Source organism: Salvelinus alpinus, chromosome 32 (assembly GCF_045679555.1).
Source record: "Salvelinus alpinus chromosome 32, SLU_Salpinus.1, whole genome shotgun sequence".
Classification (NCBI taxonomy): domain Eukaryota; kingdom Metazoa; phylum Chordata; class Actinopteri; order Salmoniformes; family Salmonidae; genus Salvelinus; species Salvelinus alpinus.
Window position 1 is genome coordinate 28,431,428 of NC_092117.1, and position 15,577 is coordinate 28,447,004.

The 15,577-nt window shown below is 40.4% G+C and overlaps 1 protein-coding gene across 9 annotated transcripts in view; it reads right to left on the reverse strand.

The window, feature by feature from the left end:
* Window positions 1–3,455: 3,455 nt before the first annotated feature.
* LOC139562676 (calcium-activated potassium channel subunit alpha-1a-like) overlaps window positions 3,456–15,577 on the reverse strand; it is a 344,203-nt gene continuing 332,081 nt past the window's right edge. For 5 of the 9 annotated variants that reach the window (XM_071380568.1, XM_071380575.1, XM_071380570.1 and 2 more), the window contains 4 exons: window positions 14,980–15,098; window positions 12,678–12,902; window positions 10,005–10,033; window positions 3,456–9,055 (listed from right to left, as the gene is read on the reverse strand). In XM_071380568.1, the coding sequence (XP_071236669.1) occupies window positions 8,904–9,055; window positions 10,005–10,033; window positions 12,678–12,902; window positions 14,980–15,098 (525 nt within the window). In that variant the 3' untranslated portion in view covers window positions 3,456–8,903. Of the gene's footprint in view, window positions 9,056–10,004; window positions 10,034–12,664; window positions 12,903–14,979; window positions 15,099–15,577 lie in introns of all 9 variants that reach the window. The other 4 variants (XM_071380574.1, XM_071380572.1, XM_071380571.1 and 1 more) reach the window with 2 other exon arrangements.

The following is a 15,577-nucleotide window of genomic DNA, read 5'->3' on the forward strand; positions in this document are numbered from 1 at the left end:
TTTTTATTTTAATTTTATTTTTTTACTTATTATGAACATACAGTAATGTTGCTGCTACCATGTCTTATGACCGAAAAGGTAGAGTACCTTGTGATAAGCTGTAGACCACACTATCAACCAAGAGAGTTTTCATCTATATTATTTGTAGACGTCTATTTACCACCACAAATTGATGCTGACACTAAGACCCGACTCAACCAGCTGTATAAGGCTATAAGCAAACAAGAAAATGCTCATCCAGGTGAAATCAAATTTATTTAAAAAAATGGTGTTGATGTGAGTCATGACCAACCTTTTAAAGCACTTCATGGCTACAGATGTGAGTGCTATGGGTCAGTAGTTATTTAGGCAGGTTACCTAAGTGTTCTTGGGCACAGGGACTATGGAGGTCTGCTTGAAACATGTTGGTATTACAGACTCAGACAGGGAGAGGTTGAAAATATCAGTGAAGACACTTGCCAGTTGGTCAGCGCATGCTCGGAGTACAGGTCCTGGTAATCCATCTGGCCCTGCAGCCTTGTGAATGTTGACCTGTTTAAAGGTCTTACTCACATCGGCAACGGATAGCGTGATCACACAGTCGTCCAGAACAGCTGGTGCTCTCATGCATGTTTCAGTTTTAATTGCCTCGAAGCGTGCATAGAAGTAATTAAGCTCATCTTGTAGGCTCGTGTCACTGGGTAGCTCTTGGCTGTGCTTCCCTTTGTAGTCTATGATAGTTTACAAGCCCTGCCACATCCGACGAGTGTCGGAGCCGGTGTAATACGATTCGATTTGCCTGTTAGATAGTTTGTCAGAGGGCATAGCGGGATTTCTTATAAACTTCCGGGTTAGAGTCCCGCTCCTTGAAAGCGGCAGCTTTAGCTTTTAGCTCAGTGTGGATGTTGCCTGTTATCCATGGCTTCTGGTTGGGGTACGTACGTACGATCACCGTGGGGATGACGTCATCGATGCACTTATTGATGAAGCCAGTGACTGATGTGGTGTACTCCTCAATGCCATCTGAGGAATCTCGGAACATATTCCAGTCTGTGCTAGCAAAACAGTCCTGAAGCTTAGCATCTGCTTCATCTGACCACTTTTTTATTGACCAAGTCATTATTATTCTACGATGTAGAATTCTATTCAAAGCGTGCAAGGTAGCCACACCTTCAGAGCCAGTTATGCAACTGAATACCGAGAAGTGCATAGGAAAGGCATGCATAGGAAAGGCGTACATTTCCTAAGTCTAAATCGGCTCCTATCAGAATAAAAGGTTACCAAGAATTCACATAAAAGTCAACCATCACATATGTGGAGATGCCCTTTACTTTGCCCAACATCAATTGCTGTGTTTTTTTCACAGTATAAACCGACTTACATCAGGACTTGTTATTTACCTCACAATGAAAGACTCCAATGCAAGACAACGACAGTCAGCATTATTTATATTTTCCTTTCGAGGCGCAGGTACGGTTAGACAGTGTCTTTACCAGCACTGTATCTCCAAGTCACAGAAGGACACGTTGATAACAGAATACAGTACACAGTGAGATTCCCCATGGGTTGGATGATACTCTTCTCCTCAATCATATTGAAAAAGCCTATACTTAAAAACTGGAAATCAACCAATCATCCATCATTAAGACAATGGAAAGGTCAAATGCTTTATTATAGAAATATTGAAAGTACGCGGGCGACAGAGAGAAAAAAAACGGTGCAGTTTGAGGCCATGTGGCGGAGAGCGATGTGGCGCTGGAGATGGGGGTGATGTTGTGGATGTTTGTGTGTATGTTTTGTGTTGTAAAAAGTACATGGTCATAAACGTTACACACCAGCTCCTCTTAGTGTATGGTGCTTATTCAGATATGGCCTGGTTCATGTTGTGTTGCTAGCAGACAGGTCCAGGGGTATCTAGTGTTTCTCTCGTTCTCTGTTTTATTAAGAGGTGCTGGAGGGGAAGGGGGGGTTCATTCGGTACACACTGCCAAGCTAAATGGCTGATCAATCAATTTCAGCTTGATCGATCTGCATCAGTTCTGCCTGCGTGCACACCCCAGGAGCCACTTTATTGTAAATCAATCATTTTGAAAACATCTCACAGAGGGGCCCGTCCTCACTAACAAGCCATCAATTCCAGCCGCCTGGGTGCCACCCTTATCAGGCTACAAATCAACACAACTACTAACATCATCTCCAACCCATCTCTCTCCTTCTTCCTCTCCTTCCTTGTCAGTCTCTCTTTCTCCCCCTCACTCTCTCCCCCTCTCTCTTTCTCTATGCATTTATCTTCCTCTTTCTTTCCCTCTCCCCACTCTCTCACTCTACATCTCACTTTCTGTCTCTTGTTTTTCTTTCTGCAGCTTGTTGTGATGGTAAGGCTGAGGGAGTGCAGAGGCAGCAGGAAGCCATTGAATCATCGCCACACCACTTTAGATAACCCAAGGGTAATAGTGTTTGCACATTTTAGAGAGAAATGAGGACAAATGCCAAGGAGGGTCATATATTCTGCTGCTTGAAGTTGAAGTGTGAAATTGCACACATCTACTGAGAGACGTCAAGGAGGAGGAGCACCAGCCCTACTCACACACACTTCTTTAGCATCTCTAAATCACATTATTTCTCTACATTGTGATTGAAGTAATGCAGCAGTAATGAAGCGTAATATAAATCAGAGATGGTAACACCTTTTACCGTCAAAGAGATTCAATCTCCTCAACTATTTTCCATCCCTATGTTGATATAGGAGCTAAGAGACTGAAGTGTTCTCAGGCCCATTCCTGACCATCACCATGGATCCCGACTGACTGACAGGCGTAAGTGATGGAGCAGGTAATAGCACATCACAGAACGTAAATCAAGACTAATGCCTGTGTGATGCTACCGCATGCAGGAATCGGGATGGGTGGCTTACAGGAAAATGTAAAACATTCATTTTGAGTTCAACCTCTCTCCCTCCAGAGAGCCAAGGTCAAAGACAGGATCCATGTAATAGATGTCATCCACCACCATTTCCTCTTATTGTACCTGTATAGGATCCCAGAGATATAATAAATATATATTTTCTAATGTGTATGTGTCGATATGTCTGATTCAGCATCCAGGAGGAAACACATCACAGAATATAATATATTTTCTGACGTTCATGATTCAGCGTCCAGGAGGAAACTGTAAGATCACAGAGACATAATAAATAAAATATATTTTCTAATTATATGTGTAGGATAGTCTGCTCCTATAGGACACTATCCTGGGGGAGACTGCGATGGACAGAACTTGTATTGTAACTTGTATTGTATGTACTGTATATTTGCTTAATTGTCCCTTGTGGGAAAATGCATGATTAAATATTAACACCTTGTGATTGTGCGTACCGTAGTATATTGTCACTACGGTGTATTTTCATCTAATGCTAACGTGCATCACTGTAAAGAATATACACATTTTCTAATGCTGGAAGGAAATGAGAGGAGACGTTCCAGTTTTAGAACACAAATACATCCATTTTAATTTGAGAAAATACAAAAAGAAACCATGTACAATTTATGTACAAACTTTTTGTACAAGACAGTATATTTTCAGCTGATTATATTTGACAGAGTCAGGTAGATCTACCCAGCACCATCAAATCCTCCATGTATCCATCCAAACTAAGTAGACTGCTATGTCAAACTCCTGATTTCTGCAATGACCATGTGCCAAAGAATCCGATATGTGACGTGTGAGAGCAATGTCCTGAATTCCACCCGAACTGATAGGCAGCCCACCCTCCAAAATACTGCAAGTTTCTTTTTTTCCTAAAAAAATCAACAAAAATTGCCACCTGCAATTTCAATGTGTTGTTAAGACTTAAATCCCCCCATAGTTTTATACATTTTATTACATCTAGTACATTTTCCAACAAATAAGTTATTTTATCCATCCTTTACAGTAACAAAATAGATAAACAAAAATATGTAACATACTGTAACAGTGATGTGTGACGTTTCCTAGTCCTGACTATCTTAAGCGGACAAAACACTCCAGAGCACATGAAACAGCCTGGCATGTTGCTCTCTGTGCATCCTTCAGTCATTCAGACCTTCTACCACACAACATGGTTTAACATCTCTCCCTGCAGTCGCCTTACAACAAGATAGGTACCTTAAGCTACAGACAGTACGACCAACACAGATGTATGATACTTTGAGGGTTGATGAGCCCCATGTCCCTGCCCCATGGTCCCTCCTTCTCAATGCCACTTTTCGCTATAGTGGGTCTTGAAATGGGCCCTCTTGACCTACAGCACTGCCTGGCACTATACTGGCATGGGGGCATTGATGGCTTGGATGTTCTCCACGCCAGTATAAGTCACATACATTTACTTCCCTTTCTGAGAAGAATGAACTCATTCTACTACTCATTCTGAGTTAGTGAGTCAGTGAATGACTGAATGATGCTTGTTCAACAACACTTTCCATGGCACTTCAAAACACTAACTTTAGAGGCGTACATTGCAAAGACGTGTACGAACGTACGATATGGTCTACAGCAGTACCATAGATTTGTGGAGTATTTGTACCAAAAAGAGATACAGTTTAATGTAAGAACAGATTTCAGTCCAGTGTCTTTTCCAGTTTGAGTCAAAACAGTCACACAAATTGTGGGTACAAGTATTGAAAATAAAAAAACATTCAGATATAATGAAATACACTGGTAGACTATTCTGTAAGTATGCATCTGTTTAGGTTGTGATTTGTACCATTTGATTTGAGTAAAGTGATATTTATTTAAGTACCTCTGAATAAAAAAATTAAACTGTAAACAAATAATACAAATGAGTTCCAAACAATCCATGGATATTACTATGGTGACATAAATGACGAGAGCTGACACAATGGAATGTAAACCCTGATAAAGAAACTATTTTAAGAAAACAAATTAAGTATGTTCTCTCTGTACTGTGATAAGCTTTGCTGAACTGGTACCAGCATATGTCTGCACCTCTGTGATGGTTCATATAACCAGGTCCTGTTAAACCTGCTCAAGTCAAGTTGACATTTTTTCCCATTTATGACAAAACAATCATTTTGTCCTTCGTCAATAGTATGTGTTATGAATCAAGTCATTGTCCGTGTCAAAGATGAATTCCTTGTTTTTCAGGCTAGTGAGTATATTATTAACAATCCAATTATATATACATTTTTACTCACATATTTTCTGAAAATAATTATACTTGCTACAAAGTGTTACAACAATGTAAGCACAAAAGCTTCAGAAGTTCACGCCAGGACAAAATGTTTATGAGCAGTCGCACCACACCCAATAGACAGACAGAAAGCTGAGGACATTTTGCTTCAGAAAAATCTATATAATGGCTGAATATACACAACATATTTAGACACAAATATATGTCCTTTTTTTGTCAAGAATGACAGGTCTTTAGAAGACATTATCTATAATATCATGGCTATCTGTTCAATGCAAACTACCTGATGATGTTCTAACAATCTGTCACATAGTTAGAAACACACGTTCATGAAGAATGACATTCTACACCCACAAAACAATGCTTCAATGTGTCTCTCCTTACTAAGAGACCTAATTTAGGTCAATCATTGATAGTAGAGGTCACCCAGTTTTACTCTCAGAACAGAACGAATGGCTAAATGCCTCAGATAGGGCCTTCATGCACTTTTCCGATTGGCTCACTGTCTGGGTATTATTTACACCCATTGAAACTCAAGTTTGTTTGTGATTGTTTACGTCACTTTTCTGTTTATTTCAGACAAAAATATTCGTATTTGCTTACAGATGAAAATGAGCAGTACAATAAAGTTTATCAATACAGCTACAGAGATCCTTCAACTAAGCCCATTTACGTTTTGAGGAGCACTCAACAGTTGAGACAGAAGCTCAGAGTTAGATCTCCTATACAATATTGACTTCGGGCTCTCATTAGATTTATGTTAGCTCTTATACAATATTGACTTAGGGCTCTCATTAGATTTATGTTATCTGTTATACAATATTGACTTAGGACTCTCATTAGATTTATGTTATCTGTTATACAATATTGACTTAGGACTCTCATTAGATTTATGTTATCTGTTATACAATATTGACTTAGGACTCTAGTCAATCTGTATCACTGAAGCGTTAGAAATGTATCACTTGTGCGATAGAAATGTACATGTAATTTCCGATTGAGCCGACATATGCAGTGGTGTAATTAAGGAAAAATACTTTGAAGTACTACTTAAGTAGTTTTTTGGGGTATCTGCACTTTACTATTAATATTTTTGACAACAATTCACACACTTATCAAGAGAACATCCCTGGTCATTCCTCTGATTTGGCGGACTCACTAAACACAAACACCTACATACATTGTTTGTAAATTCGAGTCTTGGAGTGTGTCACTGGCTATCCATAAATAAATAAAAAACAAGAAAATGCTGCCTGGTTTGCTTAATATAAGGAATTTGAAATTATTTATACTTTCAAATATATATATTTAAAACCAAATACTTTTAGACTTTTACTCAAGTAGTATTTCACTGGGTGACTCACTTTTACGTGAGTAATTTTCTATTAAGGTATCTTTACTTTCACTCAAGTATGACAATACGTACTTTTCCACCACTGGACATATGCAGCGTTTATCGTGAATGCAGTCTCTGCTAAAGCGGAAACATTGCCTTTAAATTTCAATCCAACTGTAATGTTGAACTTCTGCGATATGGATTGAATAGCGCCCTTATCAAGGATAAGAGAGGGGACTTCTACTCTTCCTCAATGATGCATTTCTAATTATAAGCATTTCAGAATTGATATGAATCATTTTGGTATGATTATGTTAAATACAGTGATTAATTTAGAAATAAAATAATCTGATGTAATTATAGGCCTAATAATAATAATGGATTGCTTTCACAAAATGTTTCTCACTACGTCATGTGTAAAAATAAGTACGCTCATATGAATATAAAATAATCATATTTGTATGTTTAAAGTATCTAGGTTAAGTTTTTAGTTGGTTCATCTGTGACACCATACCCTCTCCTCCCCAAGGCTGCAGCTCTGTCTGGGTTGCTCTGGATCAAAAACAAAATAGAAATGTTCCATTTTTAACACGCACTGTCTTGCGCCTGGACCAGAATGACATGAAGAACACAGGCAGTATTCTCCAGCGGAGAATTGTCATCAGTGGCAAAACTATGAATGAGCTTTTCCCTTAATGTTTACCAACATAGTGTTTAGAGGTGTCATGATGACATCAGGATTGGCAGCGGAGAACATCCAAGCTCTTTGCTGCCTCTGTTACCAACCCTGTGCCAGGCAGTGGTGGCTCTGGTCAAAGGAGGACCCACTGATGCCCATTTTACGCAATATGTGGCATTGTTTCTCCAAATTTCTCAACAGACAAAAAAATATTGAAATGATATGCTTATTCTTCTGTTCTTAAATAGGTTTGGGCTTAATTGCTTCCCTTACATTTTTAGGGCACACAGCTAATGTTTGTTCACATTTATACAGCTCAATCATAGATGTTGTATTACCGGTGATGTGACTGGGCATGATGGTGAGCATAGAAACGTGTTTGCTTAGTTCATTAGTTGATCGGCAACCCCCAGACAGAGCTAGTTCCGATACGTCTTTCATGTTTGAAGCATTGATCCCACATGCTGCTCCCTCAGAGGCTGAACCACCATCACATACACACGGATGGAGAGATGACGACACTAATTAGTGCATTTAACTCAGATGTACCACCAATGTTTTTATTGAGGGGACACATTGCTGCCACGTACAGTACACACGTGCCATATGCAAGATGTGTACAAGGCTGTCCTTTCACTCAATTAACGTGTTCACAAGGGACGAGACAAAGTTGTCCATTCACCCCTTTCATGTTTACACATAAAGGATAGGACAAGATTGTCCTTCGTCCCTTTCATGTTTTCAGGTTAAGTTGATCATCTGCTCTGTATTGTTATAAAAGGGCTCAGGCACCATGCGATGATAGGAGCTTCAAACACGGTCAAAGACATCATTATGATCCATAGCCATTGTGATATCACCAGAACAGATGTAGGTACAGTGTAGCTATATACGGTCAACCAGCTTATCCCAGAACTATCTATTACAGTACTCTGAGTCTCAAGACAACTGATTTACAATATGATCTCATTCTACAGGACTTGAATGCATTCACTCAGATGATTACTCAACAGCATGTCGACATACAGTAGCATACCCTAAGCAGTGATGTAATGGATCTGTACACAGTACAGCTGTACACCTCTTCAAATGACAAGCAGCCGTTCTCTCGTTCAGTGAATTGACAACCAAAAGGTTGACATTTCTGTGATGGGTGTTGTTTTGGGGAGATGTCAATGTTTCCGGTAGACGTGTTGCAAAATAACGTGATCAGTTTTAGTGCAAATAGAATGGAAACAGACACGGTGTATGAGTGGCCAGCCCCAATGGCGTCTTTGGGAGATGTGGTGAACGATGAGCGAACTGCCTTGACGCTCATCCTCCAACAACAAGTAGTAACCTCAAAATACAGTAGCCATGGAGTCTGGTCACACGAAGAGGTGATGAACTATTGCAAATAATTACAGGAAGTACTTAATCTTCTCTCTTCAACTTCAAATAATTTCAAAAAGTGCTAAGGGGGAGGGAGTGTACAATCCTCATTAGATTGTCATTATGTACATCTCTATGGAAGATTTATAAATGAAACATGAAGAGCATGGAAGTAACATTACAGGTATACACATAGGAGGCCCCTTCCAGTTGTGGTATTTATGTCAAACCCTTGATCTGAAGAATGAGTGGGGACCAATTAATCATCATTATCATCCCTGTTCGCCATCTCTTATCTCCTTTCGTAAGAGCGTCCAGAATTCTCAAGAGTCATCAAGGGGGCCTGGTTTTCAACATTCATCTTCAACTTCTCTGATTGGTGGTATCAGACTGCTAGTGGATTTGTATTGGTTGACTTGGTTGGCCATGTGAGTGCTCCTGGGCTTGATCTGAATGTTCCGTGGGTAGGCATTTTCTGGTTCATCTGTAAACCATTTCCTTTCTGCGGAGGGATGGGGCAGAAACAGAGTGTTAGTGTTGAATAATCCATACGGTGTCATGTCATATATTCCTGTCTCAGTTTAAGTAGCCGCCTTATATAGCATGAGGGATCATAGGTTTCAAGTCAGGTACTTCATTTCCTTCCAGGTAAAGTTATTTCAACTTTGGAGTGTGTGCATGTGGGTCTGTGTGAATGTAAGTGTGTGTGTGTGTTTCAGTCAACTTAGTGCTCAGGCAAGTGTGTCACAGCACAAGTGTTTGATGTTTTGAAACTATGCCTGAGGTGAAGCAAGATGTCTATCACCTGAAACATGTCCATTTGAGGAGGTTTCAAGCCTACTCTACGAGAGGTATGATCTTTAGGTAATCAAATGTCTACAGTTCATGTTTGTATTATATAGTGTGTGATAGGCAACACCTTATCTCTCTGTGGCTCCAGTTGATAGAGTTATACAGAATCTGGATTAAAACATATTTCTATCACTTGAACAACATCTGATCACATTCAATAGGAAAGAATATGTGCAAACACACAAACCTCTGACAATGCAATTTGTCTCAAGTTGAAATAAAGCAAACAAAAAAACATGATAAATAATATGTAAATTATACAAAATAGAGGCTCTGTCAGAAGAAAACAAAGAAAAAGCGTAATCAGGTGAATTAGGGTGTGAAGGAGGTAAAACAGAAAGGCAGGAAGAGCCAATGCAGAGATGGTCGTGGGCATGACAGAGAGAGAGCAGAGGCAGCGGCAGCCATTTTGCTTTCCATTTGTCCAAAAGCAAAAGTTAAACTGAGGCATGATGACTTATCCTTAGAGGAAAATAACAGAAAGACTATAAAAACTCCCCTTGTCATAACAATTGCCACAGGGACAAAGTTATGATCAGAACCCCACGTAAAGGTTGCTATTGTAATAGTAGGACATGCAGAATTGTTAACTTGCATACCTTGGCTCATTCTATTCATCCTTGTTGCACTTCAGAAAGAGAAGTAGGTCATCTAAGTAAGTGAGGTATTACAGTCTATACAAGGCAAATAACACGTCTCAAACACAATCACTGACCTGACTGGATCTCTTGCTGTACTCTACAGTATGTAAGCACTGACAACTATGACTATTTTCTAATGTAATCAAGGCCTCATTGCCAAAATGTAAAATGCTATTTCAGTTTACGTCCTAAATTGACCCCAACCCTACTTGTCAGATGTTCCCTTAGCCCTGTTTATGTTTCTAGATACTGAACACCTACACTTCGCCTCCCGATGACACCATGTTTGAAAAGCATTGAAGGCAAATGCTAAGTGACATTTACAATGATACTAAGACATTTCAATTGATCTGTTCTCTTTAAGCTTTAAGAATGGACATTGATAAATGATCTATCACTGTTTAGGGAGTACTTAGTAGCATGTCTTTTCTTACCATCAAAATCAAATTCTCTGGGTAATTTTACAATTATTACTTCCTTATCATTTAATATAACTTAAATTATATATTATATTATGCAAAACACATCAAAATTTAAAACAGAACTAAAAATAAGCATTTGAGATGGAGAAGTGGGACCATGGACATGCCATGTCTCAGAACAGACACAATAACCAGATAGATGTCGACAGACGGTTTAATGATGTTTATCATTCATGGACAATCATCTGAAACACCAGCTTCTCTGGTCAAAATGTGGTCATGTTGGGTAAAAGGTTTAGTCTACGTAAATCATGTTACATTCAATCCATAACCATGGCATGCTGTTGGTACGTATACTAACAAATAAGCAGGCTATACCAATATGAGTCAAATTAAAAACATACTGTACAGTGCATTCTGAAAGTATTCAGACCTCTTCACTTTTCCACATTTTGTTACGTTACAGCCTTATTCTAAAATGAATCAAATCAAATCCTCAATCTACACATAATATTCCATAATGACAAAGCGAAAACAGGTTTTTATAATTTTTTGCAAATGTATTAAATATTAATAACAGAAATACCTTATTTACATAAGTATTCAAAACCTTTGCTATGAGACTCAAACTTGACTGGAGTCCACATGTGATAAATTCAATTGACTGGACATGATTTGGAAAAGAACACACTTGTCTATATAAGGTCCTACAGTTGGCAATGGATGTCAGAGCAAAAACCAAGCCATGAGGTCGAAGGAATTGTCCGTAGAGCTCAGAGACAGGACTGTGTCGAGGCACAGATATGGGGAAGGATACCAAAACATTTCTGAGCATTGAAGGTCCAAGAACGCAGTGGCCTCCATCATTCTTAAAAGGAAGAAGTTTGGAACAACTAAGACTCTTCCTGGCCAGACGGAAGCCACTCCTCAGTAAAAGGCACCTAAAGGACTCTCAGACCATCAAAAACAAGATTCTATGGTCTGATGAAACCAAGATTGAACTCTTTGCCTGAATGCCAAGTGTCATGTCTGGAGGAAACCTGGCACCATCCCTATGGTGAAGCATGGTGGTGGCAGCATCATGCTGTTGGGATGTTTTTCAGCAGCACGAACTGGGAGACTAGTCAGGATCGAGGGAAAGATGAACGGAGCAAAGTACAGAGAGATCCTTGATGAAAACCTGCTCCAGAGCGCTCAGGACCTCAGACTGGGGAAAAAGGTTCACCTTCCAACAGAACAATGACCCTAAGCACACAGCCAAGACAACGCAGGGGTGGCTTCGGAACAAGTCTCTGAATGTCCTTGAGTGGCCCAGCCAGAGCCCGGACTTGAACCCAATCGAACATCTCTGGAGAGACCTGAAAATATCTGTGCAGCAACACTCCCCATCCAACCTAACAGAGCTTGAGAGGATCTACAGAGAAGAATGGGAGAAACTCCCCAAATACCCAAGAAGACTCAAGGCTGTAATCGCTGCCAAAGGTGCTTCAACAAAGTATTGAGTAAAGGGTCTGAATAAGTATGTAAATGTAATATTTCAGTTTTGTATTTTTTAGAAATGAGCAAAAATGTCTAAACAATCAGTTTTTGGTTTGTCATTATGGGGTAGTGTGTGTAGATTGATGAGGGGAATTTTTTTATTTTATTAATTTTAGAATAAGGCTGTAACGTAACAAAATGTGGAAAAAGTTTAAGGGGTCTGAATACTTTCCCAAATGCACTGTACTGTGTCTTATCGAGACAAAATGCCTGCCATGCCCGTCACCGGCCTGGTACAAAGACAACATATTATTGTTCTAGAAAGACCTATGTTCCTTATCATCTTTCTGTGATATTTTGCGTTCTTAAAATAATGCTTAAATACAGGTTCAATGAGGTCGAAGGAAATTTTTAAGACAGTTTGTCGGTGAAAGCAATGCATATCAACGTTTCCCCTTAGTTCCATTGATTAGATCATGGTACAGTAGCTATGGAGGCGGAGATGTCAGAGCAAGGACCACATGCTGATGGTTAGGGAGCAAACATTGCACAAACATGATGTTGACATTGAGCACACAATCTCAGAAACAAAACCCAAATAAACATACAGACAGAGATAACCGACCCAAACAGTGACACACACACTCTCCTTTTGGCCACAACTCCCACAGGAAACTTAGATTGAGAAAGAGAAAAAAAAAACACACACACACACACCTCCTCCACCTACTTCTGTTTGTGGCCAGCCTCCCGAGCCTTGCTGCCGCGGTTCTGCCGGTTGGTGGTGGGGATGGAGTGGACGGACGAGCTCTTTTTGCTGGAGGAATGGGAGGAGTGGGAGCTGTGGGAAAGGCTGGTCCGAGACTGGCCCGCGTTGTGGTCAAACTGCATCAGACAGAAGATCAGGTCTGTGGGGACCAACTCAAACTCATACGGAGGGTTGGTGATCACATACCTGTATAAAGGAAAAGATAGGAGTTGGTAGAAAACAGAACAATACTGATTAGTCAGTGTATAATTAAGCAAATAAGGCCCGGGGGGGGGGGGGGGGGGGGTATATGGCCAATATACCACGGCTAAGGGCTGTTCTTAGGCTCAACGTAATGCAGAGTGCCTGAATACAGCCCTTGGCCATGGTACAGTGCATTCAGAAAGTACTCAGATACCTTGACTTTTTCCACATTTTGTTACGTTACAGCCTTGTTCTAAAATGGATTACATCGATCCGTTTCCTCATCAATCTACACACAATACCTCATAATGCCAAAGAAAAAACATTATTTTAAACATTTTTGCATATTTAGCGATTACAGCCTCGAGTCTTCTTGGGTATGACACTACAAGCTCGGCACACCTGTATTTGGGGAGTTTCTCCCATTCTTCTCTGAAGATCTTCTCAAGCTCTGTCAGGTTGGATGGGGAGTGTCGCTGCACAGATATTTTCAGGTCTCTCCAGAGATGTTCGATCGGGTTCAAGTCCAGGCTCTGGCTGGGGCACTCAAGGACATTCAGAGACTCGTCCCGAAGCCACTCCTGCGTTGTCTTGGCTGTGTGCTTAGAGTTGTTTTCCTGTTGGAAGGTGAACCTTCGCCCCAGTCTGAGGTCCTGAGTGCTCTGGAGCAGGTTTTCATTAAGGATCTCTCTGTACTTTGCTCCGTTCATCTTTCCCTCAATCCTGACTAGTCTCCCAGTCCCTGTTGATGAAAAACATCCCCACAGCAAGAAGCTGCCACCACCGTGCTTCACGGTAGGGATGGTGCCAGGTTTCCTCCAGATGTGACCCTTGGCATTCAGGCCAAAGAGTTCAATTTTGATTTCATCAGACCAGAGAATCTTGTTTCTCATGGTCTTGAGAGTCCTTTAGGTGCCTTTTGGCAAATTCCAAGTGGGCTGTCATGTGCCTTTTACTGAGGAGTGGGTTCCGTCTGGCCACTCTACCATAAAGGCCTGATTGGTGGAGTGCTGCAGAGATGGTTGTCCTTCTGGAAGGTTCTCCCATCTCCACAAAGGTACTCTGGAGCTCCGTCAGAGTGACCAATGGGTTCTTGTCACCTCCCTGACCAATGCCCTTCTCCCCCGATTTGTCCAGGCGGCCAGCTCTAGGAAGAGTCTTGGTGGTTCCAAACTTCTTCCATTTAAGAATGATGGAGGCCACTGTGTTCTTGGGGACCTTCAATGCTGCAGACATTTTTTGGTACCCTTCTCCAGATCTGTGCCTCGACACAATCCTGTCTCGGAGCTCTATAGACAATTCCTTTGACCTCATGGCTTGGTTTTTGCTCTGACATGCACTGCCAACTGTAGGACCTTATATAGACAGGTGTGTGCCTTTCCACAGGTGGACTCCAATCAAGTCGTAGAAACATCTCAAGGATGATCAATGGAAACAGGATGAACCTGAGCTCAATTTCGAGTCTCATAGCAAAGGGTCTGAATACTTATGTAAATAAGATGTTTTTATTTTTAATACATTTGCAAAAAGTTATAAAAACCTGTTTTCACTTCATCACTATGTGGTATTATGTGTAGATTGATGAGGATTTTTATTTATTTAATCAATTTTAGAATAAGGCTGTAACGTATAAAAATGTGGAAAAAGTGAAGGGGTCTGAATACTTTCTGAATGTACTGTACATTGGCCATATACCACAAACCCCCGAGGTGCCTTATTGCTATTATAAACTGGTTACTAATGTAATTAGAGCAGTAAAAAAAACTGTTTTGTCATACAGCCAATCAGTATTCAGGGCTCGAACCACTCAGTTTATAAAAACAGAAACAGAAAGTTAATAGGGCGTGGTTGAAAACTAAAACTAATAAGATTTCAAAGCAGATTTATTTCAAATAAAAATGTTTCTGTGTTAGAGGCCTGAAGTCGAAATGCATCTAGTTTGTAGAGTTATCTAATCACATAAGGGTCTACGATAAACAGTATAATATAATCCCATAACTGCTAATATTATAATGGGAAACATCTGATGTGGTTACACCTTGACAAGTGAGAAGGGTGGATGTACCACTGACTGTCTCACCGTTTGGTACACTGGCTAGGTGTGGCAAGGTGAGCGTCTCTCAATCTGTAGATCCCGAAGCACAACATGTTGTATGTCTTCAATGCTTTACAGAACAAATCTCCATAGCAACCACCATCCTGGAAAACAACAAATGGCAAATCAACAACAACATCAGGGTGTGTTGGCTTATAAAGTGGAATCATTTGTCTAAATTACAAAATAATCCACGTTTTTGAAAATGTCAAACTGCAGTGCCCTGGATACATTCTGCTGTATGTTTTGGGGAAAGATACATTCTTCATCCCAGAACACACACACAGCAATGCTGGGACGAAAAAACAAAAATTACCGACACCGCCTTCCTCTTACCAAAGCATTTTGCTTATGTCGGTCATTTTAGGTGATTTGGCTACACAACATTCCTGTAGATTGTTCTAGAACCATTATTTGGTCAACAGTAATAGCCTATGCATTATGTTGATTCCTGCTCTGAAAGTATATGCCTGTCACCGGTTCGCTGTCGACAGCTGACTCTCCCTCCCTCTCCCCACTGTGTGCATGGAGGAGGGAGAGACGCATTCTGACAAGCACAAGCATATAGTCGTTGCTCAAAATC